Source organism: Phalacrocorax aristotelis, chromosome 6 (assembly GCF_949628215.1).
Source record: "Phalacrocorax aristotelis chromosome 6, bGulAri2.1, whole genome shotgun sequence".
Lineage (NCBI taxonomy): Eukaryota > Metazoa > Chordata > Aves > Suliformes > Phalacrocoracidae > Phalacrocorax > Phalacrocorax aristotelis.
The window spans coordinates 51,005,318-51,029,034 of NC_134281.1; the positions used below are offsets into that span (position 1 = coordinate 51,005,318).

The 23,717-nt window shown below is 60.9% G+C and overlaps 4 protein-coding genes across 7 annotated transcripts in view; 1 reads left to right on the forward strand and 3 right to left on the reverse strand.

Annotated features, from left to right (window-relative positions):
- Nucleotides 1-65: 65 nt before the first annotated feature.
- Nucleotides 66-7,308, reverse strand: B4GALT2 (beta-1,4-galactosyltransferase 2). 2 transcript variants are annotated; one of them, XM_075097826.1, is made up of 7 exons: nucleotides 7,172-7,308; nucleotides 4,489-4,875; nucleotides 3,873-4,108; nucleotides 3,088-3,278; nucleotides 2,702-2,824; nucleotides 1,555-1,659; nucleotides 66-1,382 (listed from the first exon to the last, which is right to left on the reverse strand). In XM_075097826.1, exons 2-7 carry the CDS (start codon nucleotides 4,802-4,804, stop codon nucleotides 1,232-1,234), a joined length of 1,122 nt encoding a protein of 373 aa, XP_074953927.1. In that variant the 5' UTR covers nucleotides 4,805-4,875; nucleotides 7,172-7,308; the 3' UTR covers nucleotides 66-1,231. The 2 variants fall into 2 exon arrangements, with proteins under 2 accessions (XP_074953927.1, XP_074953928.1); XM_075097827.1 differs by lacking the exon at nucleotides 7,172-7,308 and adding an exon at nucleotides 5,481-5,751.
- Nucleotides 7,309-7,924: 616 nt separating this feature from the next.
- On the reverse strand, nucleotides 7,925-16,746 carry ATP6V0B (ATPase H+ transporting V0 subunit b). Of its 2 annotated transcripts, XM_075097829.1 has the most exons (9): nucleotides 16,586-16,746; nucleotides 13,566-13,614; nucleotides 12,976-13,059; nucleotides 12,416-12,493; nucleotides 11,782-11,851; nucleotides 11,384-11,435; nucleotides 10,737-10,927; nucleotides 10,286-10,351; nucleotides 7,925-8,242 (listed from the first exon to the last, which is right to left on the reverse strand). In XM_075097829.1, the coding sequence occupies exons 1-8, from the start codon at nucleotides 16,650-16,652 to the stop codon at nucleotides 10,325-10,327; spliced, it is 618 nt and encodes a 205-aa protein (XP_074953930.1). In that variant the 5' UTR covers nucleotides 16,653-16,746; the 3' UTR covers nucleotides 7,925-8,242; nucleotides 10,286-10,324. The 2 variants fall into 2 exon arrangements, with proteins under 2 accessions (XP_074953930.1, XP_074953931.1); XM_075097830.1 differs by lacking the exon at nucleotides 7,925-8,242 and having other exon boundaries at nucleotides 10,027-10,351.
- A 207-nt stretch (nucleotides 16,747-16,953) lies between these two features.
- On the forward strand, nucleotides 16,954-20,800 carry DPH2 (diphthamide biosynthesis 2). Its single transcript, XM_075097831.1, has 6 exons — nucleotides 16,954-17,176; nucleotides 18,473-18,585; nucleotides 18,743-18,963; nucleotides 19,143-19,781; nucleotides 19,925-20,110; nucleotides 20,207-20,800. Exons 1-6 carry the CDS (start codon nucleotides 17,027-17,029, stop codon nucleotides 20,335-20,337), a joined length of 1,440 nt encoding a protein of 479 aa, XP_074953932.1. The 5' UTR covers nucleotides 16,954-17,026; the 3' UTR covers nucleotides 20,338-20,800.
- A 452-nt stretch (nucleotides 20,801-21,252) lies between these two features.
- The window catches only part of IPO13 (importin 13), a 32,148-nt gene continuing 29,683 nt past the window's right edge, over nucleotides 21,253-23,717 (reverse strand). The window contains exons 16-20 of one of the 2 annotated variants that reach the window (XM_075097833.1): nucleotides 22,704-22,770; nucleotides 22,478-22,536; nucleotides 22,244-22,333; nucleotides 21,906-22,087; nucleotides 21,253-21,812 (exon numbers count right to left, since the gene is read on the reverse strand). In XM_075097833.1, coding sequence (XP_074953934.1) covers nucleotides 21,716-21,812; nucleotides 21,906-22,087; nucleotides 22,244-22,333; nucleotides 22,478-22,536; nucleotides 22,704-22,770 — 495 coding nt within the window. In that variant the 3' untranslated portion in view covers nucleotides 21,253-21,715. Of the gene's footprint in view, nucleotides 21,816-21,905; nucleotides 22,088-22,243; nucleotides 22,334-22,477; nucleotides 22,537-22,703; nucleotides 22,771-23,717 lie in introns of both variants that reach the window. The other variant, XM_075097832.1, reaches the window with a different exon arrangement.

Consider the following 23,717-nt stretch of genomic DNA (forward strand, 5'->3'; position numbering starts at 1 on the left):
CCAGTGGATGCTGAAACTGCCCTATCTCATGGTGACTCTCCCCTCCTGGCCCCACAGACCCCACAAACTTTTGAAACTTTTATTAAATACAAAAACCCCGGTCTCTATGACCGAACGCTGCATTCAACGTACGCTCAAAAAAAGGGTCAGACATTCAAATGTACAAAAGTCACCGGTGCCCCCCAGCCCCGGCATGCTGCCCTGCTCCCAGCCCCCTGTGGGGTATGGGTGGTGCCAGGGCTGCCAGCCCCATGGAGGGGCATGGGGTGCCTGCCCTGCACTGCCCTGGCCTCCCCTGCCCACAGCCCCCTGCCCCAGGCCTGAAGGGGGAAAGCCAGAGATGGGGGAGACCCCAATGGCCCCCAAACTGCCTGTGGGCCGCCCACTGCTGGAGTGAACTGTGGGGCAGCTGCCCCCCCACACCAGCCCCTGCAGAGAGGGGCTGAGGGGGTTCAAATGAGCCTCCTTCCCCCCCACAGCAGAGAGGGCAGCTGAGGGCAGGCACAGGCAGGGGCTGCACATGTACACGCAGCATCTGCCTTTGGGGAGGGGGGATGGGACACGGCTGCCACCCCCCAGCCCTGGGGAAACTGAGGCACAGCGAGGGGCGTTCGCTAACTGGAGGTCTGTTTGGCAGAGCTGAGACAGCGCCCGGCTCTAAGCACCAGACTAAAGCAGAGGAAGACAGTGAGCCACATCTGTGTGCCCAGCAGTGCCTGGCTGGGGTGGCACCGTCCTACCTGCTCGGGGTGGGCTCAGGCTGCTCCCATCCCTGGCTGGGGCAGCAGCAGCTCCAGTGCTGGCAAAGGGGGAAGCCTGCACCCCACTTCTCACAGCGCTGGTGGGGACCCCCCAGCTCTCCTGGAGCAACGGGATCTCACCCTCCCTGCCCCAGGTGCAGGCAGGAGCTGGCATGGGCAGGGGGCTTCTTGCCAGGGCTGGGTCTGCCCCCTCCCTCTGCACCAGGAGCCGCATGTGGGGCGGCCGGGCTCATCCGCCAACACACCAAGTATGGGGCGGGGGTCCTGCAAACACACTCATGGGGATGGAGGGAACAGAGAAATCCTGGGGACTGAGGGGTGGGTTTGGGGGCAGCCGTCTCCAGAAGGCAGCAGAGTAGGCAGAAAACATCCCCATCCAGTCCTGGCTCTCAAGCTGGGGCAAAACCTGCCATGCCCAGCCAGCCCGGGCACAGAGCCTTCTCCCAGCGGCTCTGCCGGCGGGGCAAGTGCTAGCCCCGGGCCAGGCGGGGTGGGGGCCTGCCGATCTCCACCGTGATGTTGGTGTACATGGGTTGCCGAGACACCTCCACCAGCCGGTACTGCAGTGAGCTGATCCCATCCCGCTTCATTGTCATTTTGGTGTTCTGGATCTTGGTGAATCTGGTGGAAATGGGAGCAGGATGAAGTGGGGGGAAAGGGGAGTGGGGGCTTGCTGTGGTGCCAACAGTGCCATAACTCCATGGGGGTGAGCAGAGCAGGGGAGCTGGTGGCCAGAGGTGGCCCAGCGATCGCCTGGCGTCCTGGCTGCCCCTGTCTGCTGCGGCTCACTCACCTCTGCGGGTTGGGCTCATTGTGTTTGTCACGTTCATGCTTGATCATGCGGTACCTCCCGATGCGGGTGTCGGGCCTCGACACCTTCATGCCGTTCAGGGAGATCCTGGGGGCCAGAAGCATGGGGGGGGATCAGCATGTGGGCACAAGGGTGGGACATTCCCCAGCCCAGAGACCTCTGTGGTGAGCCCCTAACCCAAATAAACCTGTCCCTGCTTAAACGGGGCTGTACCAAGCCAAGCTGAGCAAAGTCAGACCACAGCTGGGCCAGTGCCATGACCAGGGGTGCTGCATGCCTCACGGCAGAGCACGTCCAAAGCACTGCTCCTGCGCTGTGACCTCCAGCTCTGCAGGCCAGCAGCTGTGGTCAGCCTGCGCTGTTTACATTCTCCAAATGCCGGTGCCTGGCCCTTCCCTCGGGGCGCCCCCAACAAGTTAAGGGCTGCCTGAAGCTCTCTCAGAGCTCCACACGCTGCTTGCTCCCCATCCCGAGCCCACCTTGTATGGAAACCGCAGCCGCACCACCATGCCCACAGCGCCTGCAAGGGGTGTTTTGCTCGCCTGGCCATTACAGGCTGGTTGTGCAACACCGGTTGCACACTGCTCCCCTGGGCAGTGCCATAGGGAAACCTGCGGGAGATGAGGCAGGAACCGTCCGGCTCTGGCACCCAATGCAGGGTGCATGCTGGGGGGATTCGGCTCCAGCTCTGCTTGCGGCTGTGCTGCGGCCTGCTGGCTGCCGGCAGAAATGCCTGTTTGGCTACTGCGCGGCCACCACTGAGACGCTTCCAAGTGTAGCATCCCAGCCCTGGCCTGGAGTGGAGCCCGTCGGCATGCCGCCCTGCTGGCATAGCTCACACCGCAGTGGGAGGGGGCTGGGCCCCACCATGCTGGGGGTTTCAGCCACAAGAAAGGCACAATGGTGCCCCACGGCCCCCCAACACCCTGGGAGGGGCCAGTTTGATCAGTGAGGGTCACCAACCCTCAAGCTGGAGGGTAATTAAATCCCTCCCTGCCATGTGGCATGCCCTGTGCACATCCCCTGCAAAACCAGGAGCCCCACTGCTGGTGAGGGTGCCAGCTCCATGCTCAACAGGGAGCCCCAGCACACACCAACCAGCCAGTGCTGGTGAGAGGTTGGCACCTACCGATTAAAGATGTCATCGTCCTCTCCTCCCCAGCCCCAGTACTCATTGGGAAAGCCATTGATCTTCAGGAACTGGGACTTGCTCAGCCCAGAGACACCACCGAAGTAGCCGGCATAGGGCAGCCTGCAGGGTGACAGCAAGCACATCAGCCCCAGAGACCGGCACGGATGGGAGTCAGCCCCATGGGGACCCCCAGCAACAAGCACCAGCCCTCCCCTGAGTCACCCTCCCACAAAGGGCTCTCCACCCTCTCCCCCCTCTCCCATCCCACATCCACAATTTGAGCCAGTAACGCCACGGCTGTCCCGGGCGACCACTGAGGTTCGCGACCCTAGCATCATCCCAGCCTTGCCCAGGCAAACACCCCAGCCCCACAAAGCACCCACCTGAACCCAAACTTGTCCATGCCAACAGCAAAGTGCCGCGGCTGCTCGTAGCAGCGATAGAGGTTACGGTCATCCATGGGAATGAGGTCCACATCGCTGAAGATGAAGCAGTCGTACTCCTCATCATCCTTGAGGGCCTCCAGGAATCCCACGTTGAGCAGCTTGGCCCGGTTGAAGGTGTCCTCGCCGAACTGTGGAGGAGAGCTCAGGGATGCCTGCCTGACTACCCCAGCCCTGCCAAGCCCTCACAGAATCACAGAATAGTAGGGGTTGGAAGGGACCTCTAGAGATCATCTTGTCCAACTCCCCCGCTTAAGCAGGTACCCCTACAGCAGGGGGCACAGAAAGTGCGTCCAGGTGGGTTTTGAATGTCTCCAGGGAAGGAGACTCCACACCTCTGTGGGCAGCCCGTTCCACTGCTCTGGCACCCTCACAGGAAAGATGTTTTTCCTCATATTCAGGTGGAACTTCCTGTGTTCCAACTTGTCCCATTGCCCCTTGGCCTGTCATTGGGAACCACTGAAGTGTCTGGCCCCATCCTCTTGACACCCACCCTTTAGATATTTATAAGTAGTGATAAGATGCCCCCTCAGTCTTCTCTTCTCCAGGCTAAATAAACCCAAGTCTCTCAGCCTTTCCTCATAAGAGAGGTGCTCCAGTCCCCTGATCATCTTTGTAGCTCTCCGCTGGACTTGCTCAAGCAGTTCCCTGTTCTTCTTAAACTGGGGGGCCCAGAACTGAACACAGTACTCCAGATGTGGTCACCCTCACTCCTGTCCCCTCACCTGGTTGATGATGTAGATGCCATAAGCCACCTTCTGCCGGCGCAGGATGGGGTGCAGGTAGTGCAGCCAGTACTTGAGATGGTGCTCGCGGTGCCGGAAGGGGATGAGGATGGCCACCTTCTGCCGGGGCAGGCAGTCCGGAGGGGTGTACTTGCCACCCTGGCGCACGTCAGGATTCTCCCGCTGCACCCGCTCCATGCTCATGGGAGAGCTGAACTCAATGAGCAGGCGCCCAACTGCAAGAGGGAGGGCAGGTTGATGCCCACAGTACGGGGACACAGTCCGGGTCATGGTCACCTGCTACTCCTGGCCAGGCCCATGGAGCAAACAGCAAGGGGGACCTGCAAGGGGGACCAGCACTGCCGAGGGCAGAGGACGCCCAAAACCTTTCCCAAACAGGGGCAGAGAGGCTGGGCAAGCCACTAACAAAACCCAAAACCAACTGTCCTGGTACCATTTCCAGGCTGGCGTTTCCTCACTGCTCCACCCCTGGGAGCACCAGGAAGCCATGCCCAGGGCCCAGAGAACAGGGGTGTCACCCATGGGTGCCCACCCTAGCCCCACAGACAAAGCCAGAGCCCAATGCCCCCCCCCCCACTCACCCCACATGCCTCACCTAAGCCAGGAGGCGTCTCCTGGCAGGGCTGCAAGGGCTTCTCGGTGGCGGACTGGTTGGTGCTGGGCTTGGCGCTGGGGGATGGGGCCTCAGCGCCGGCTGGCCCATAGCTGGGGATGGTGCCGTTGGGGCGGGAGGAGTTGGAGAAGGGGTGGGTGCGCGAGGCGTTCCTGGTGTTGAAACGGCTGAAGAAGTCCAGGTGCTGCGCATAGACGTCGAAGTAGAGGATCATGATGATAACGAAGTGGAGCAGGCAAAGCAGCAGCACGGCCTTGCAAATCCTTTCCAGGGTCACCCCCAAGAGCAGCCTGGTCATCTTCTGGGCACGGGCAGGCGGACATGTGCGTTCAGCGGGGCAGGGGGGCGGCTCCGGCCACGGTCCCAATCCTGCCGAGACACGCCACGCTCAGGACACCCCCAGCCCCAACCCGAATGACACCAGGGCAGCAGGAGCAGCACAGGCCCGATGAGGGGGCAATGGGCTCACAGGTCAGTATGCCAGAGAGTACCCTGTGGAGATGCTGTGCTCAGACCGCTGCTCTGAAGGCACAGCCACAAAGACACGAGAGGTCCCCAGCCCCATGCAGCAAGTCTCTTCCCTGCCTCCCAAGGCTGAGACCAGGCCAGACCCGCTCCCTGTCCCCATCACCCCCCAAGCAGGGCATGCAGATACCCCCACAGGTGTCGCAAAGAGCCTCCATGGAGGCTGGGCCCTTGAAGGTTATGCTCTCCAAAAAGTGACAGCTGCTCCCAGCAGCCACCCCTTTCCGAGGCACCCCATTTCCCTGCTCCCCGTCCCAACACCCCCTGCAGCGCTGCACCCCAGCAGCAGCACCAAAGTGGGGCCAGCAGCGAGAGCCATGCCGGCAGGGGCCCTCCTTGGGGCACCCAGCGGGGCGAGCAGCTGCACGGCAGACACAAAGCCAAGCCGAGCGGGACATCCCAGCCCCTGGGGCCGGGGTCCCTGCCGCATCCAGGGGAGTCCAGCTTACAGCCAGTGGCACGGGTCCTCTCTCCTCCTGCTGCTGGTGGCGAGGCCCCCTGGGACGATGGGAGCCGCTGGGAGCCAGGGTCCCCTTATCTCCCACATGACACCTGGAGCCAGGCCAGAGCCCTGCCAGGAAGGCAGCTGGGAGAGTCACCAGAGCACCCTGGCTGAGCCAAATCGTCCGCCCTTCCCGGCCCTGCTACCAACCAGGGCTCGGGCTGCAGCACAGCCATGTACCCCAGTTCCTGCCCTGGTCCCTGCCCTGGTCCCCTCTCCCAGGGAATCTGCTAGGACAGGGCAAGGCAACCACAAGGGACAGGCACAGAGGCTTGCAAGGCCCTGGGGACCCTGGGAGAGGCCAGTGCTGCTGCAGGGACCCCAGGGGGACCCCAGAGGGCGGGGAGCTGTGGTAGGAACCCCCAGCAGGAGCGCAGCTAGGACCTGAGGGTGCTGGCAACCAGCCCAAGGCCTGGGGCCAGCCCACCGGCAGCTGGCCAGCCCAGGCCGGTGGGGCCCCCCAGGGAGCTGCAGGGCACAGAGCCGGCAGTGACGGCAGCACCGGCTGGGAGCAGGGATCGGAGCCGAGGTGCGAAGCGGGGCTCCCCCACCCCACCCCAGCTGCCCTCTCCCAGCCACAGCACTCGTCCCGGCAGGCAGCCGGGAGCTGGCAGGAGTGCACCACAGGCAGGGAGGTGCTGGAAAAGGCTCCAAGCCCAATGCCCCACCTGTATCCACCCTCTCTCTGCAGGATGCAGAGCAGGGTCCCCACAGGCAGGGGTCTCCTGGCACACCCCAACACTCCAGCCCCTCATCCAGGGTTTTTTTTCTAGAAAGTTGCCCTTTGGAGAAAAGCCAGGTTTGCCATTGCCTCCCAAACCTTCTCACGGTCATGGCACCCTGTCACCCAGCAGAACCCTTGATGTAGGGACCTGCCTGCCCCCAGCACCTGCCAGAAACCCTCTGCAAAAACCACAGCCCTCGCAGCAGGCAGCACGTGGAACGGTGGCATCTTGACAGCCAGGCGGGGAGGTGCTAGGGAAAAATAAGAGCGGGTTTTAGGGACCCTCTAGCAGGGTTGTCCACGAGGCGAGTGGAAAGCAATACTCACCAGGAACAAAAGCGAAGCGCTCCGTCAAACAGTGGCCACAGGATACCACAAACATGAGTGGGCTTAAAAACACCCACTAAGTGAGGGGGGCTATGAAATATGGGGTTGCATATTTCAACCTCTCAGTGGGATTCCGTATTAGCAACCTGGGGTCGGGGAGCTGGTCCCCCAGGGATTTACCCTGGCGCGGTGTGCGCCGTGGGGCTGGCGATTCTCGTTTTGGAAGGGACGCTCATCGCTATGGGCTCCATCCTTCTTCCCGCAGGACATCCCTGGGCCGGGAGAAGGGAGGTGTGGAGGGGGGTGAGCCGATGGTCATAGGCTCCCCCACCCCCTGCCTCCCTTCTCTGGGCCAAAAGCGGGGTGAGGGGACCCGTTCGGCACAACCAACCCTCCTTAAATTTTTCCCAGTCACCGACACACACAAAAACTTATTAAAAAACGAGAAACAACCTCAAAAAAGGCTTTTTCCCCAGCCGGGGCGGTGCCTCCCATAAGCGAGCGGGATCGCATTCCCCCGGGTCACATCCCGGGTCCTTCCCGGGCCTCCCCCGCCCGCCCAGGCCTGTCCGCGCCGCTCCACTCACCGCGGCCTCGGGGCTGCCGCACCGCCCCGGCACCGGTCAGCGGCCCCCGCCGCCGCCGCCGCCGCCTCCTCCTCCTCTTCCTCTTCTTCTTCGTCCTCCAGCCCCGGCCGCCGGCCCGCGGGCTCCCATGCCCGGGGCTGCGGGGCGGGGGGGCCCTGCCAGCCGGGCCGCCGCACCACCGAGAGCCGCAGGGAGACGGGGCCGCGCCCGCACGCCGGCTCCGCCCGCCGCCGCACCGGGCGGGGCCGCCGCCGCCGCCCGCCCCCCCCGCACTCCGGGACCGCGCCGCCGCCGGGCGAGGGCGGCCCCGCCGCGGCCGGGACCCCACGGGTGCAAGACCCCCCCCGGATGTACACTCCCTCCCCCACGGGTGCACACCCCGCCCCCCCGATGCTCGATGGCCCCCGCTCCGCCCCGAGGTGCTCAGGCCTTGGCCCCAACCCCGGCACCGGGGAGCCCCTCCCCACAACCCCGGGGGACAACAGGGACTGGGTCGCTTTCTCCCCTCCTTCCCCCTGCGTGTTTAGCAGCGTGGGAGGCTGCGCTTTCACCCACCCACCCAGGGCATCTCCTGCGTTCCCGAGTGTTGGTGCTGGCTCAGCGCCCATCACAACCTATTTGTGGCTCCTTCCCCCCCTTTCCATGTTTCTCGGTGTTTCCTAGCAATTGATTTCATTCTCCCTACCACAACGGCATCACCAAAAGATCTTGGGCTGGTCCCACCCAGAGTTTGGCCCGCCATGAGTAATTTTTGCACCATCCACAGCCTTTCCTTTCTTGCCAGCCACCCCACAGCATTTGTGCCTGTTTTGAGCAGCCCCCATCCTCCAAGGCCTCTTCTCATGCCCCGTGTGCACCAGAGCAAGGGCTTTCCCTCTGCCCCATGGCAGCTCCCTTCAGAAGACAACGTTACAGCAGAGATCAGAGCAGCATCCAACCAGCCCAGCAAGCAAGCCCTGCTGAAAGGTGTCCAACTTCAGCCTCCAGCTCTTGGGTTGGCTCTTTGGCAGGTAGTATTTTCAGCACAAGCTCTTATGTGCTCACCAGGTCATCTTTCAACTCCTGCTGCTCCTAAATGAGACAAAGTGCAAGACACTGGAACCTCACTTAAGCTTTTCTCTCCATGCTTGAGCAGCAGGTATTTAGCACGCCCAAGTTCAAAGGCCCAAGTGCACACACCTCAAACAAGGAAGCGCAGGGCGTGCCTACCTCACTGCCACTGGTTGTGGAACGGGGACTATGGGCCACCCCTGCTACCACAAGACCAGCCCTGATGCGTCTCATGTCCTCACAAGGGGCCCATAGATAGTCTGGATACACACAGGCCAGATTTGGAGCACACGAAAGCACCTGGCAGACAGAGATTTCTGACAGCAGATGGATTTCTATCAAGCCAAGGCAGGTGAGGCTTTCAAGACAGTTGTTAACCAGGAAGATGATTAACCCATGGAACAGCTTCACTACCAGCACAGGTTCTCCAACCACAGCCATCTCCTTCCTGAAGGCAGGCCCCCTAGTTCAGCGCAGGTCTGACAAGATGGCCCTGCAGCTCCCAGGGGCTTCAGACACCTCTGGCCTGCAGCAGCAGCAATGCCCAGGGATGGTGGTACAGCCTTCATGCAGGACAGGCAAAACTCTGCCCCCAGCTTGTGTCCCTGCCTTTACATGGGACGTGCAGAGCTCCTGTCAGAGCCTCCAGTCCCAGAGCAGCCAGCACAGCTGGCAGGAAGGGTGGCTTGGTTTGCCCCAGCAGTCTTCCCACACCCCAGGCTGAGACACTGCTGTCCCAAAACACATAGGGCAACAGAGAGTAGAGGTGTGAGACAGGCAGAGGTCAGAGAGGCCATGCAGAGGAAGCTGCCCTAGTCCCAAGGGCAAAAAAATCAGCAGGCATGAATGCTTCCCCAGCTCCAGCAGCCCCACTGCAGCCCCAGCCTGTTGCATCCAGGTGGGAAGAGATGGGCAGCTCCAGGCATGCATCCACTCTGACACACTGGGGCACAGACACTCCCCCTATGAAGGTGCACTGGTAGCACAGCAGGATGAGGGCCTTGTGCTGGATACAGCAGACTGCAGAAGCATCAGCTCCAGGCTCTCTGCAGGGTGGAGGCAGGAAGACTTTATTCTTCCCTTCCCCCATGCAGCAGAAGAGCTGTAGGCCCAGCTGTCCACAGCCGGCTTCCCTATGCTGTCTTCACCGCAGCCAGGAAGAGGGGAGCAGAACTAGCACGAAGCATCCCCACCCCTGGGACCTGCACCAGGGCCCCCCACAATGGAGGGGCACTGCAGACTAGAGAGCCCTGGCACCCCACAGCACCTGCCCAGGCAGCAGCACCCAGCCAACGCTCACACAAGGGAGCTGCTGACTGGAAGACAGCCTCAGAAGGAGCAAAAGCTTTGCTCCTCGGCCCTTGTGGTGTTCCCCAGCTGCACAATGGGGCTACAGGGACTGTGTACGCTCCCTCTGCACTAAACTACCTGGGTGGGAGCCGAAAAGGCCAAACCAGCTTGCACTGGTGCCTCTAGCATGCCTCACACGGGGCAGTGCCAACACTGGTAGCAGCCTGGCAGAGGCAGAGCAGAGCTGCCTATTGCCTGCTCCAGCAGCCTCCTACCTGCTCTGGGCAGCAAAGCAGAGCTCTGTATTCCCACAGCCCAGAGAGGGCAGCCTCTTGCAGGCTGAGCAGACAGCAGAGTTAACCCCACACAGGGAGGACACCACCAGGCTCCTGGAGCCAGGCAGGGACTTTGCCAGAGGCACAGAGGGGACTCTCCAAGCAGGGGGCCAGCCCACATCAGCGCTTGCTCTCCGCAAGCCTCCCCAGCACGCACAGGGCAGAGGAAGAGCTGCATCCTTGGACGAGAACCATATTTATTTCACGGACACAGCATTGCACTGGTGGTCAATTCTACACACACCGGGGACACGCAGCAGCAGGGCCCCACGGGCCAGGCCAGGCCGCTGGGGGCAGAATTCACACAGAGAAATTTGTTTCTTCTGAGGGGCCGATCGATTGGTGGGACAGCGCTCTATGCAGCTGGGCTCCTGCTCCCACTGCTGCGCAGCTCCCACCCCAGTCAAGGATAGAAACATTAAATAAATATATACAGCACCTCTTGGGGTGGGCTGGAACAGGCTGGGTGGGACAGGGCTCAGTTGCCCATTTTTACTTTAGATGTCTAGAAAGAAAGAAAAGAGGTTAGGCCATGCCCCACAAATCCTAGTCCAGCACCCCAGTCCCACCCAAGCACCCCAGGACCATCCAGAAGCTGCAGACAGCTTATCAGCCCCATTGATAAGACAGAAGCATCACCCAGGGTACACCCAAGGTGACACCCTTGGTGACAGCTGCTCAGAGGGGCCATCAAAGAGTGAACACACTGCTGCCAATAGGCATGGTATGCTCCAGGAGAGCTGTGCCACCCCAAACCTTGCAAGCAGCTGCTCCATCCCACTGCAGAGGATTGTGCTGGAGCCCAGGTGTGTCTCCCCAGAGCTGAAGAGCACCCAGGGTGACAGGCACCTTGTGGTCATATAAGCCTGGTGGCCCCAGGAGGTGAGTACCTGCAAGATAGCAACGATGACCCCAAACAGCCCTATGGCACTGCCAAAGATCTCCACGATCAGGATCTTGACGAAGAGGCTGGGGTTCTGAGCATCAGCCAGGGCAGCCCCACTGCCCACGATGCCCACGCAGACCCCACAGAAGAGATTGCATAATCCCACGGTCAGGCCAGCCCCAAACATGGAGAATCCTGTGAGAGAGGAATGCTGCAAGAGCCAGGGGTAACCCCCTTCCACCCACACCCAGGGCATGCTGCAGCAGCTCTGCCTCAAGGTGACAGAAGACCCAAAGCTGCCAAGGACCAGCAGCATCCTCCTGTTTGGGGAGCAGGACTGCTCCAGGGTGCTCCCCAGCTCCCACAGTGCCATGCCAGCAGGTGACAGCAATCTGCTGCCACCTGAGGGAGAAACAGTGCCGCCACTGGGCAGCACAGCCCAGCTGGGTGCAGGAGGGCATCAAGAAGTTAACTAAAAAGCTGGTTTTTGGCAGAAGAGTCACAGGTCCTTCAGATGCCTGCAGCAGGCTGTGGGCTGGGTGAGCCAGGCCCTGCAGTCCCATTCCCTACGGCCCAGGGCAGAGGGAGCAGCAGGAGGTGGTGATCAGAGTGTGCCGATGCTCGCAGCACCAGGGACTGAGCAGTCCTTACCTGCATGGTAGTTCCTGGCTCCAATCGTCTCTGGGGTGACTGCAGAGAAAGGCTGAGAGAAAGCACAGGGCCTGGGTTACTGGCAAGTCGTGGTCTCTGGGAGAGGTACCTGCCCCAATATAGCATAAGGCAGACATGTTTTGGCCAGAACTGGTCCCTGACTCCATGTCCCTGCGTGGCTTCATGACATCTGCCTTGTGTGTGCTCCCCCAGCCCACTCTTCAGCATGGACAAGGGCCACCGCACAGACCTCCAGCCAGGGGCTCCCAGAGCCACACCGATGTCCAAAGCCCCCAGACAGCCACCGCTCACAACGCTGGCCTGTGCCTGGCTGCCCATCCCCACCGTGGCCCTGAGGCTGGCTCAGGGCTGTCAGGGCAGCCCAGGCCCTCCCGTACCTCAGCCATGTTACTGATGACAATTGCCATGATGATCCCGTAGATGGCCACAGCCTCGCAGAAAATGATGCTGCAGGAGAAAGGTAAAGTCTGAACACAGTGTCCCAGGCTCTGCCCCACCTCAAGCAGCCCCCACTGCTTCATGCCCAGCCAGCCAGCAGCCAGACCCCTCCACGGCCATATCGGAGCCTGCCCCACTGCTGCCAAGGGCAGAAAGGCAGCCCAGCCAACCCACTGCTTTCCTCTCAAACAAGGGAGAGCTGCCAAGGACAAAGGCCAGGGCTGGTTGTGCTGTGCCACCTGAGGAAGCTGCGATGATCCTGTGGGAAGCAGGCCCAGGGAGCCCTGCCCTCCACCAGCCCCATTCTGCTCCTTTGGGGAAGGGCTGTGCAAGGTCTGGCCAGAGGAACCCTCAACTGGAGCAGGAAGTGTGATCTCAGGGTGTTTGTTTTGAACACACTGGGCTCATTCACTGCTTGGTATCACACAGTGACTCTTCAAAGCAGCACTCTGGCTCGTTTAGGGCTCTTTGTTTTGAGAGAAAACAGTTCAGAAAGGAATGGTCTGACAGCAGCAGGCTATGATCTGCCCCACTCAGGCATGGCATGAGCACTAACTCCAGGACTGTGCTTACCTGACCAGGTTCTTGGTTTTGATCCGAGGGGCTTTGACTCCACCACCAATGATGCTGGAGCCCGTGATGTAAATCCCCCTGTGGCAGACAAGGGTGGTTGGTGGAGGGCCTGGCACACGCTGAGGGATTCAATAGGGAAACCAGGATCTTCCAGCTGAGCAAAGAATCAGGCATGCAGCTGGGGGACACTGAAGACTTACCCGGTCCACCCCCAGGGTACAAGCGGTCCCAAGCTCTACCACCTATACCAGCAGAACTGCTGGGGTACAAGAGCCACCACTGCATGACCTGGGCTCAAGGGCATGGCTTCCAGAGAGCCGGGGACGTCCCTGCTTCTCCACTGCCATTGCATCCCATGAGGTGTTCCGCCCAGACCCCCCAGGAGCCCAGCAACCTGGCTCCACTGCTGCAGTGACCCAGCCAGCCCCACACCCCTGCATGGACACACTGTTCTGCCCTTGCCCTCCTGTGGGAAACCGCAGGAGCTGCAGAAACCACAGCATATAAGCAACTAGCAAGGTGGGGCAGCAGGAGCCTGCTGAAGAGCCAGCCCCACTCACCAAGCAGCCCCCACCACGGACAGAGAGATGGCCAGGCCAATGCCCAAGTTGGACCACATGAAGGGCGAGGTCTCCGTCAGGAACCTGTAGTGGAAGAAGTTAGACGAAGAGTTAGCACACAGGCTGAGCCCCCCTAGTCATGGTGCGCAGCCCCACAACAGGTACCCCCCACTCTATCACGCAGACTGAGATGGGCTGGGGACTGCCAGACAGTGGGACACGAGAGCCTTTCTCTGCCAGCCAGTGACCCAGGACCCTCACCCACATGGACTGACACCTTCCTCCCAAACCCTCTGTGAAGGGGAAGCCTGGGCTGGGAGGCTGCTGGGAGAGGGTGTGGGCTGGATCAGAGATGGGAAGGGCAGCGATGGCTGCACCGGGACCCTATATGGACCCAGCCACACGTACCTGTGGGCTGCATCTATCCCACCTCATAGGGTCACTGCAGCTCTTGTTCCCCTGCAATGTAGCGACCGCTGCCAGCCACTCAAAATCAAGAGCTGTTCCCTGCCAGGCACTGCCAATGCCGACCACCTCCTCACACAGCCCTGTGCTCACAGGGAGGATGCTGGTATTTATAGGGAACTCACCAGGCCACATCAAAGCGGAAGCCGAGGTCAAATATTGTGTAGCAGATCCCTGGAAAGCAAGAGTGACATGGGAATGTTTAGACAGGCACCAGCTACTAGCTCAGTGCTGCCGTTTCCTCCCCCGTCTGCAGAGCCCCAGGACAGAGGCCCAGGAACACACCACAGCACGCAGAAGGGTTACTGGGAAGACCAGCTCAGGCATGCAGAGCTGCAGGGCAGGGTGCCCCACCAAGGTCCAGCCCCAGTGACCCCAGCACTCCCACATCAGTGCAGGACAGAGACAGCCTGGACCCACGATACTCCCAGACCCCATCCCAGTCTTCACCAAGAAGAGGATTACTGTGGTCATTGCACGCATTTTCTGTTCCCTGACCCTCCTGAGCACCCACAGGCCACGCTGGGCTGAAGGGAGCCCTGTGCCCCATCTACATCACCCAACAGGCCAGCCCCGCTGGAAAACCATGGCACCGGGTGACCAGCCATGAGCTCTTCTCTCTCACAGGGCAGGCAAGAGGTGCGAGGCTGTGCCCTGACTGACCATCATGTTGCTCTGTCACCATCTCAGCAGGGTCCATGCTGGTCCCCAGGAGCCCTTCAACATCAGAAGCTGCAGCTGGCCCCCCAGCACCCATTTTTCCAAGGCTGTGGATGTTCAAGACATGCCTGCTCTTGTCAGCGTGTCCCCCAAGGTTAGTCATTTCCAGAGAAATTTCTACTCCAACACAGGCAGGAGACATTGAAGCGTAGCCCTGAGAAGCCCAGAAAACCTCTCCTTTCCAGGGAGGGACTACAAGGGCAGCTCACTCTGTTGTACCCCGAGTGTTCCTCTCCCATGCCAAATCTCAGCAAGGACTTGCACCCAGCAGCACTGCACAGGCAGAGCAGATGCAGGGGTGCTCGCACTGAAACCCTGCCTTGCTCTGAGCTCATGAGCAGGAAACATGGCTGCAGACCAGAAGAGACACTCGCTCATTGCATGACTCGCAGCGCACAGTTGGAAAAGTGTGAGACCTGGCCCTAAGGAACAGATAAGTGCAGGCAGTGTGGCACTGTCTGCTCCACACCAGATAAAGAGGGTGAAGGGACTGCTCTTTACCATGGCTGACTAGGGCCAGCAGCTGTGTGACACCAACCCCACGTACAGCTGAAAAAAGAGGAAACAGGAGACTTCTGAAATGCTTAAAAGCAGCGAAGAGGCCATTGCATGTGTCCAATTGCTCCCTTCCCCTCCCAGTTGCAGCCTGGAAGCTGGGGTGACGGCAAGTCACTGGCATGCACAGTAGCAATACAGGGGCAGGACCATGAGCCCCAGATTGGAGGAGCCCTTCCCTGCCCACAGCCAGGACCCGAGGACAGCTGATCCTATGGGAGAGCCTTGGGAAGCCTACCAGCCCCAGAGCAGTGAGGTCCCCCTTGTCCCTGCGTGCTAAACCCCTTCACACGCAACTTGGGGCTCAGCAGCCCACACACTGGGAGGACACACAAGTGTTGCCAGGCAAGCAGACCCCAAAAGGGAAATAAGTAATGCTGGTCACTCCTCCCACCTGCAAAATCATGGTTCCCCTATCCCCTGCAGCAACACAAACAAACGCCCGGTGACCTTCAGGGATGATCTCTAAAGTGCCAAGCTCAGCCACTCTGGACCTTGCGTTTTGATTTCACTGCTTGGCTTGCAGAGCAGGAACTGAACCCAGCCAGCCTCAGCTGCACCCACTCCCCAGGAGTGGCAAGAGAGAGCTACATCCAGCTCAGGGCAGATCCTTGGGGCACCTTCCATCTCTTCAAGAGCAGATGTAGCCTTGGATTCATATAAAAAAGAAACAGGGTGAAGGACACTTTCCTGTGAGCTCTGGCTGCCAGCCCTGCAGCCAGAAGGTCAGAAAAGAGCTGGGGCAGCAGGACTGGCGCACCAAAGCAGGGGTCAGGACAAGGAGGGAAAGCACAAAGAGGCAACGCAACACTGTGCAGAGCCTGCTTCCTGCTCAGTCCTTCCCCAAAAAGGGATTGCAACAGGGCAGGGGAAGTTAAAAGCATCTGAGCTCCACTTGTCAACATTTTCCAAAAGTCTCAAGTTCACAGCGTGTGTGTGCACTGGTGTGAGCCATGTGATTCAGAGAGCCCAGGAAGGCAGCCCTAGGCCCCGCACTGCGTTCAATAGGCCTTGGAAACACGAGGGAATGAGACACCCTCAGCTTCTGACTTGGTCTCTCCCCTCACCCAAACGCTGAGGCAGGAGCTAAGGTCTCCTCTGGCTTGTAGTCACTTCACTCTGCACTGAAAGGGGAAATAACCAGCAGCTCCACCACAAAAATCTTCCCGCTACGCTTTGGAGTCACCCCCTCCCCAGAGAGCATTACACATCAGCGAGCCTGATGCCACTGGCAGCAGAGCCTAGGCTACCGCAAGCTGCAACACAGCCATGCACTCTGCAGAGTATACACATTTCCTTATGCTGCCAGAGCTTGGCAAAGTTGGACGGCGATCTCCCCCATCCAGGAGATATCAGCTGTCACAGCCTGAAAAACGAGCACCTGCCTTTCCCTCCCCTGATCCACCAAATCCAAACGCGACCCCTGACTGCCAACAGCACCTTTCTACTGTCGCAGAAATAAAGAAGCGGATCAAGCAGACAGGCTTCAAGGCGCCGAAAGCCGCACTCCCAACAGCAGCTGTCGGACGCCTGGAGCCGCTGAGGCCCGAGCCACCCGTGGGAGCAGCTCAAAGCGCCCGGGAGGGGGGACGCCCGGCGTAAGGAGCCCCCAGGCAGCACTCCGCGTGCCGGAGCAGGCCGAGGGCCGGCCCCCCGCCTCTGCTCCGGAACGGCTCGGCCACCGGGGCACTGACAGCGCCCCCGCCGTGGGACCGACCAGCCGGGACACAAGCCCGAGACACCGCCGCAGCCTCCCCTCACGCCCAGAGCCCTCCCCCCGCCCCGGTACCCCCCGTAACCCGCCGCCGCCGCCGCCCCTCAGCCCGGCCCCACCAGCACCCCCCCCCGCCCTCCCCGTCCCGGCGCTGACCGACGCCCAGCAGCGTGGTCCAGAAGGCGAGGCCGAGCCCCGAATACAGCAGCGCCAGCCCCGTCATGGCGGCGGCGGGAGGGAGCGGCGGAGAGCGGGACCGGGCGGCCGGCGCGAGCGAGTCACCTGACCCGCGCGGGGCGCGATGTGAGCGGAAAGAGCGTGACGCCACCGCGCCTCCACCGCGCCCGCTGATTGGCTGCCCGGCCTGACAGCGGAAAGAAAACTACATAGGCCATAAAGCAACGCGATATGCGCCTCTTCCCATTGGCTGACCTTCCCCTCTTCGCCCCGCCTTGAAGAGCGATAGGTCGCGCTTCACCAGGGGCGGGATTTCCGTAGAATGGGGAGGGCGGTGCCGAGTTCTCATTGGTCGGCTCTACGCCCCAGCCCGGAATCGGTCGCAGGGGTCCCGCGTGGCGGGCCCGACCCCCAGGCACCATGGCAACAGCCTTCAGCAGCGACGGGGAGGTGGCGTTGCGGCGGCGGCTGGGCCCGGTGGCGACGGGAGCGGGGCGGCGGGGCGGCCTCGGCGGCTTCTACGAGATGGGCCGGGCTGCTGCTTTCGTGCGGGGCGGCGGGTTCCGCAAGGTGAGCGGGGTCCCGCGGGGGCGGGCCGGGGCCAGCTCGGTCTCCTTCCATGCCCAGGTGACCCGCCGGTGGGTGAGGGAAGGCTGTGAGTGTTGTCTGCCTGGGCTTCAGTAAAGCCTTTAACACCATCTCCCACAGCGTCATCTGAGAGAAGCAGCGGCTCGTGGCTTAGACAGGTGCACTTTTCTCTGGGTGACAAACCGGCTGGCTGGCCGAGCCCAGGGAGTTGTGGCGAACGGAGCTAAATCCAGCTGGGGAATGGTCACAAGCAGCATCCCCCGGGCCTCAGTGCTGGGGCCAGTTCTGTTTAATATCTTAATCAATGATCTGGATGAGGGGATTGAGGGCACCCTCAGGAAGTTTGCAGGTGATACCAAGTTGGGCGGGAGTGTTGATCTGCTCGAGGGCAGGAAGGCTCTGCAGAGGGAGCTTGACAGGCTGGATCGATGGGCCGAGGCCAACTGTGAGATTCAGCAAGTCCAAGTGCCAGGTCCTGCACGTGGGTCACAGCCACCCCATGCAATGCTACAGGCTTGGGGAAGAGTGGCTGGAAAGCTGTCTGGCGGAGAAGGACCTGGGGGTGCTGGCCGACAGCCGGCTGAACATGGGCCAGCAGTGTGCCCAGGTGGCCAAGAAGGCCAACAGCATCCTGGCTTGTATCAGGAATAGTGTGGCCAGCAGGAGCAGGGCAGTGATTGAGCCCCTGTACTTGGCACTGGTGAGGCCACACCTCAAATGCTGGGCTCAGTTTTCAGCCCCTCAGGACAAGAAGGACCTTGAAGTGCTGGAGCGTGTCCAGAGAAGGGCAACGGAGCTGGTGAAGGGTCTGGAGAACAAGCCTGATGAGGAGCAGCTGAGGGAACTGGGGTGGTTTAGCCTGGGGAGGAGGAAGCTCAGGGGAGACCTTATCGCTCTCTACAACTACCTGAAAGGAGGCTGTAGTGAGGTGGATGTTGGTCTCCCAAGTAACAAGCAACAGGACAAGAGGAAATGGCCTCAGGCTGCATCAGGGGAGGTTTAGATTGGATGTTAGGAAATATTTCTTTACTGAAAGAGGTCAGGCATTGGAACAGGCTGCCCAGTGAGGTGGTGAGTCACCATCCCTGGAGGAGTTCAAAAAACGTAGACGTGGCATTTCAGGACATGATTTAGGAGGCATGGTGGTGCTGCATTGGCAGTTAGACTTGATGACCTTAGAAGTCTTTTCGAACCTTAAGGATTTTATGATTCTAGGGTTGGGGCCTGCAGGCTGCCTCTCCCAGTCCTTCACCCCCTGTCCCGATGTCTCCCCCCCAGGTTGCTCTCCAGTTCCCCGACGAGCTGCTGGCGGACGCGGCGGCTGTGGCAGACCAGATGGAGGCACAGACTGGGGCCAAGATGTACATCCTGGGAGACACCACATACGGCAGGTTGGTGTGGGGCTGTGAGGGGTGTCCCGGGGGTCCTTCACGGGCAGGAATGGGGCTGCTCATCCCCTCCCTGGCTGCCCAGGCTGGGGACAGCGGTGCTAGGGAGGAGGAAGAGCTCTGTGGTGCAGAGCCTGTCTGACACTGGGTCCTCCCACAGCTGCTGCGTGGACGAAGTTGCCGCCGAGCACGTGGGTGCCGAGGCGGTGCTGCACTACGGTTCAGCCTGCCTCAGCCCCTGCAGAAAGCTCCCGGTGCTGCACATCTTTGGGCAGCAGCCCCTGGACGTCGGGTGTTGCGCAGAGGCCTTTCGGGAGCTCTACCCCAACCGTCAGAGCCATGTGGTGGTGCTGAGCGATGTGGTCTATGCCCATGCGATGGGTGAGTGCTCTGGGGCAGGGAAGGGGTCTCTGGTGCTGCTCTGAGCTCTGCAGCGGGCAGACAGTCCCCAGACACTGTCAGCCTTGATTTCTGTCCTCTCCTCTCCCCTAATCTGCTGTCCTACCTTCTGTGGGTCAGGTCTGTGGCTATGTTTCATTCTCACTCCTCTCTCCCTTCAGGTGAGCTGGAGCAGCTGTTGCGCCCTGAGTACCCCCATATCATTTTCTCCAGGGTGGTGTGCGAGGACCCTCCTGGCCCCGCACCGCATGGGGAGGTGTGGCAGTTTGGTCGCCAGTTCCCGGTGGAGGCGCCAGGAGGGCTACAGGACTATGCCATGTTCTACGTGGGAGCCGAGGGCCTGGCCCTCACCAGCTTCATGCTGACCTGGAACTGCTGCCCCTTCAGCTCCTTTAACCCCGCCACTGGCTGTGGCCGCCGCGAGACCCTCAACATCAACCGGGCCCTGATGCGACGCCTCTACCTGGTGGAGAGGGCTCGGGATGCCCGGGTTGTGGGCATCCTGGTGGGTACCCTTGGTGTAGCAGGCTACCTAGATGTGCTGCAGCACCTCCAGGAGCTTCTGCGCCGGGCTGGCAAGCGCAGCTACACGCTGGCCATGGGAAAGCTGAACCCTGCCAAGCTGGCCAACTTCCTGGAGGTGGACATCTTCGTCCTGGTGGCCTGCACTCAGAACTCCCTGCTGGACTCCAGCGACTTCTACCGACCTGTTGTGACCCCCTATGAGCTGGAGCTGGCCTGTAACCCAGCCCGTGAATGGACAGGGAACTACCTCACTGACTTCCGAGACCTGCTGCCAGGTAACAGCTGGAAAAGAGCTGCCCAACACTTTCCCTGGGTGTGTCCTGCCCTGCTCCCCTACCTGGAGGCTGCGGTTGCCTCGGCTCTGTGCTGGCTGGAGGATAGACATGAGCACAAGGCTAACATTACCATTTCCTGGCAGGTGCCTGTGCACACGTTGAGCTCCCACCAGCTGTCCCTGCAGCAGAGGCCATTCCTGACATCTCGCTGATAACGGGGGAGATGCGTGCCACCCGCATCTGCAACCCCCCGGCCCCCCAGCTGCCCCCCAGCACCACCCTGGCCTGCAGGGACCAGACGCGGGCCCTCACGGCGATCAGCCCTGCAGGTTTGTGATCCAGTTTTGTGGTGGGGCTGAGCCCCAGTGCAGGGGCAGTGCCACCTCCCTGCTCCCAGTAACAATTCCCTTTCTTTCTCCTTCCAGCCTCCTTCTTGGAGTCCCGTAGCTGGCGGGGCCTGGAGCAGCAGCTGGGACAGACACCTGTCTCCAAAGCTGTGCAGGGCCCACGAGGGATCGCCATTGCCTACGAGGACGAGGGGCGCAAGCAACCCTGATTCGGCAGCAGCATGGGCACCCAGCCTGGAGCAGAGAGCCTGTGGGGGCACAGGCGTTACCTGTCACCGGGTGTCAGACGTGTGGGGGTGTCACGTGGGGGCGAGTCTGGACCTGCCACCAGCCAGTGCCGCACTGGATGTGGCTTGGGTCAGTAGTACCGCAGTGGGAGAGCAGGAGTTGCATGTGTGTTCGGGGGCGCCCGCAGTGCCCTGGGGCTCATGGCCCGGGCAGCAGCAGGGCCAGGAGAGGAGCTTGGCCCAGACCCGGCCTCCGCAGGCGCACCAGCCCAGGGCAGCTTTGGCCCTATATGGGAACAGTCACAGTTTCACATGAGCCAACAGCGCCAGGACTCAAGGCTTATGTGGACTACTGCTGCTAACTAAAACTGAACTGAAAAGGACTTGTGAGTTGTCTCCTAGAATAAAACATGAGCTGAGGCGTGCAAGGCAGGGGTGATGCCAGACATCTGAGTGGAAGTGCAGATCACAGTACCAGCTCCGGTGTTGGCTAAAACCAGCCTGAGAACAGAAAAACCAGAACTGGGACCCCCCAGAAATGAAACCACATTCATAGGCTGGGCTGGGGAACTAAGGCAAAGGGCTCTGAGTGCAAGCAAGCCCCTCACCTGCTCTGATAGCGGGAGCAGGGCGCATGCATCCTGTGCTGCAGGGAGGACCCTGTGTTCAACAGGGATGGAGTCTGGCCCCTCTCATAGAGCAGGACTGTTTCTGCTCCATCCTAGGCAGGAGAGCGTGGCGCGCAGGGGTGGCTGGTTTTCACCATCCATCCCACAGCCAGAGGGGAGAGGAGGCTTTGAGGCATCCCAACCTTGATTTAAACCCCGTCCGCTGGGTTCTTCCCCAGAGGTAAGGGGCACGCAAAGCCCAGGCACTGCAATAATGACAGCCACAACATAGAAATATTCTTAATATAATTAGGTGCAGGGCCTCCCCCCTCCCAACCACACACATACAAATGAGCAGGGGCAAGCCCCCCTGCCCAGCCAGCCACTGCCACAGGCACAGGGGCAGCCTCCCCGGTGCGGGGAAGTGCCGGGGACAGGCTGGTAGACCGGGCACAGGGCAACCTGTGCTGGGGCAGTCCTGCCCAGGCTTCCCCACTCCCCGCTGCCGCCTCCTGCAGCCGGCACTCCCGTCCCCTGCGAGGGGGGAGCATGCTGGGGGAAACAAAGATGCTGACACTGAGATGCAGCCACCAAATCTAGCTGAGGAGCGTCCCGAGTGGGTTAATTCTAGGTGGAGGGTTATTCTACGAGCCGTACTGCAGCAGGGCAGGGAGAATGTGGGGTGGGGTGGGGGGGCTTCCTTGCGGGGAAGAGCTGGTCCAGGCAAAGAGTCCACGGTTCTGTCCAGGTGCTCAGTAGTCTGCTGTGTACTCCGTGCCATGCAGCCCTCGGCACAGCAGGGTGAATTCCTTCACCATCTCCTTCACTCGCCTCTTGTTCACACGCTCTCTGCTAAGACAGAGGGAGGGGGGAAACATGAAGCAGGAGGGTCATTCCCACCTTGTGTGGGGCGCAGCCACCCCAGGGAGGGAGTGTACGAACCTGAGGATCTGCTGGCTGAAGGTCTCCTTCTGCTCAGGGCTGACGCGGGCTGAGGGGAAGCCGTCCTGCTGCATGGCCTCCTTAATCCAGATGCTCAGGTAGCTAAAGCAGTGCTTGTTCAAGGCAAAGAGGATTTCTGCGAAGTGATCCATGAGGCTGCGGGAGGCCTGGCCACCGATGCCCTGCCACAGAGCAGACAGACCCTGGTAAGCCCCTGGCATCAGCCTGCCTGCCACCCATGCACGCTGCCAGGCTCTCTGCCCCCGGCATCACAGGGGTGCTGCCTGGGAACAGAGCCCAAAGCTGCCCGGGGAGCCTGCAGTCACAGTGTGTCTCACCTCCAGCACTGCCTGCAGCAGCACTTTGCCATTCTCATGCACAACCTGTCCCACCGGGGCGATCTCTCCGCAGCGGGGCAGCAGCTCCGTCTGCAACACAGAGCCCAGCTTGCTCAGTGCCAAGCGTTACATTGCAGAGCACTCGCCTGACCCACAGCTCCACTCCTGCCCTCTTGTCCCTCGGGGTGGGGTGGGGCGGGGTGGGGGGAGGCTGCATGATGCCACTATACTCACAAAGAAGCCACAGGATGCTTTGACTGTTGGGGCCTCAGGAAACTTGAGTGAAAGTACACCTGTGGGCAGAAGGTGCTCTGGTTAGCATCCAGAAACCCCACACACCATCCCAGATGAGCACTGTGGCCCCCAGTCCCTGGCTGGTCTGTGCCTGGCTCTGCAGGAGAGGCGGGATGGCTTCTCCAGAGAGCACTTTGGCGCTTGTGCCCATGCCCATGGTACTCACCACACTGAAACACTGCTTTGACATCCAGGTTGCTACACAGGAAGAGGTCCGGCTTCCTTTTCAGAGCCTGCAAGGCACACAGACAGGCAGCATAAACCCAGCGCTGCAGAGGCAGCCAGGAAGCCTCCGAGGAACCCGGTGCTCCAGCCAGCTTCTGCCTGGATGCACACTTACCTGGGCACACCCACAGTAAACAGCAGATTCACACAGTACAGCAGGAAACCATCACTTTCTCCCCCAAAGAAATGTCACTCAAAACAGTCAGGCAGTTTGCTACACTCAGGGACCACCAACCCCAGGACCTGAGGATAGATGCCATGGCGGCATACACGCAAACACTTTGGACACATAGCTAGGACAGAGGACTCCTGTCCCACCAGAGCAGACCAGGCGGCAGCAGCACTCCTGGGACACAGGCAGCCATGCGGGGCCCCACTGAGACCAGCCACTGCTGTGCTTTGCTCCTCTCCCCTTGAAGAGGTCACAGCAACTGGGTCAAGCAGTAACCCCAGACTGGACCAGCACAAGATACCAACATTGCTTGGCACTTCCTGAGCAGCAAGTCTGAGATCAGAAAAGTTCTGGGTTGGTTCCGCCCCCCCCACCCACTTGGTGATCCCACCAGTCACTGTGAGGGTCAAGCACTGCTGCTGGGGACACCCTGAGCTGTGGCACCCTGGGCAATGGCTTGGTCCACCCTGGGCTGGCACTGTGCAGTTCCTGGATGAAAATGTTTCAGTCTGCGCTTGCAGACCCATGGGAAGGGTTTCTGCCTGGCCACTGAGGCAGTGACATCTGTGCCCTGACCACCATGCCACTGTGCTCACAGCTGTGAGCCAGCACTGGGGACAGCAGCCATGGCTCCTGCCCTGCTGTCACTGCACCACCAGGGACAACAGCCACAGCAGTGGAGCAGCCCCGCTCCGTGCCTGGAGCTCGGCGAGCAGGATACCAGGGCAGGCAGCCCTCGGGCTGAGCGGTGTGCAGGGTCACTGCCTCCCTCCAAGCCTGCTC

What these genes read in the sequence shown, in the direction of transcription:
- ATP6V0B (XM_075097829.1), bottom strand. Translation starts at nt 16,652, where the DNA reads ATGACGGGGCTGGCGCTGCTGTATTCGGGGCTCGGCCTCGCCTTCTGG. An exon ending in AAAACCAAGAACCTGGTCAG is followed by an intron (nt 11,852 to 12,415) that starts GTAAGCACAGTC and finishes TTTCTCCTGCAG; the next exon opens with CATCATTTTCTGCGAGGCTG. An exon ending in AGCCAGGAACTACCATGCAG is followed by an intron (nt 10,928 to 11,383) that starts GTAAGGACTGCT and finishes CCTCTCTCACAG; the next exon opens with GATTCTCCATGTTTGGGGCT.
- B4GALT2 (XM_075097826.1), bottom strand. Translation starts at nt 4,804, where the DNA reads ATGACCAGGCTGCTCTTGGGGGTGACCCTGGAAAGGATTTGCAAGGCC. An exon ending in GCATCTACATCATCAACCAG is followed by an intron (nt 3,279 to 3,872) that starts GTGAGGGGACAG and finishes TCTCCTCCACAG; the next exon opens with TTCGGCGAGGACACCTTCAA. An exon ending in GACGATGACATCTTTAATCG is followed by an intron (nt 1,660 to 2,701) that starts GTAGGTGCCAAC and finishes TCTGGCCCCCAG; the next exon opens with GATCTCCCTGAACGGCATGA.
- DPH2 (XM_075097831.1), top strand. Translation starts at nt 17,027, where the DNA reads ATGGCAACAGCCTTCAGCAGCGACGGGGAGGTGGCGTTGCGGCGGCGG. An exon ending in GGGGCGGCGGGTTCCGCAAG is followed by an intron (nt 17,177 to 18,472) that starts GTGAGCGGGGTC and finishes TCTCCCCCCCAG; the next exon opens with GTTGCTCTCCAGTTCCCCGA. An exon ending in CACGGCGATCAGCCCTGCAG is followed by an intron (nt 20,111 to 20,206) that starts GTTTGTGATCCA and finishes TTCTCCTTCCAG; the next exon opens with CCTCCTTCTTGGAGTCCCGT.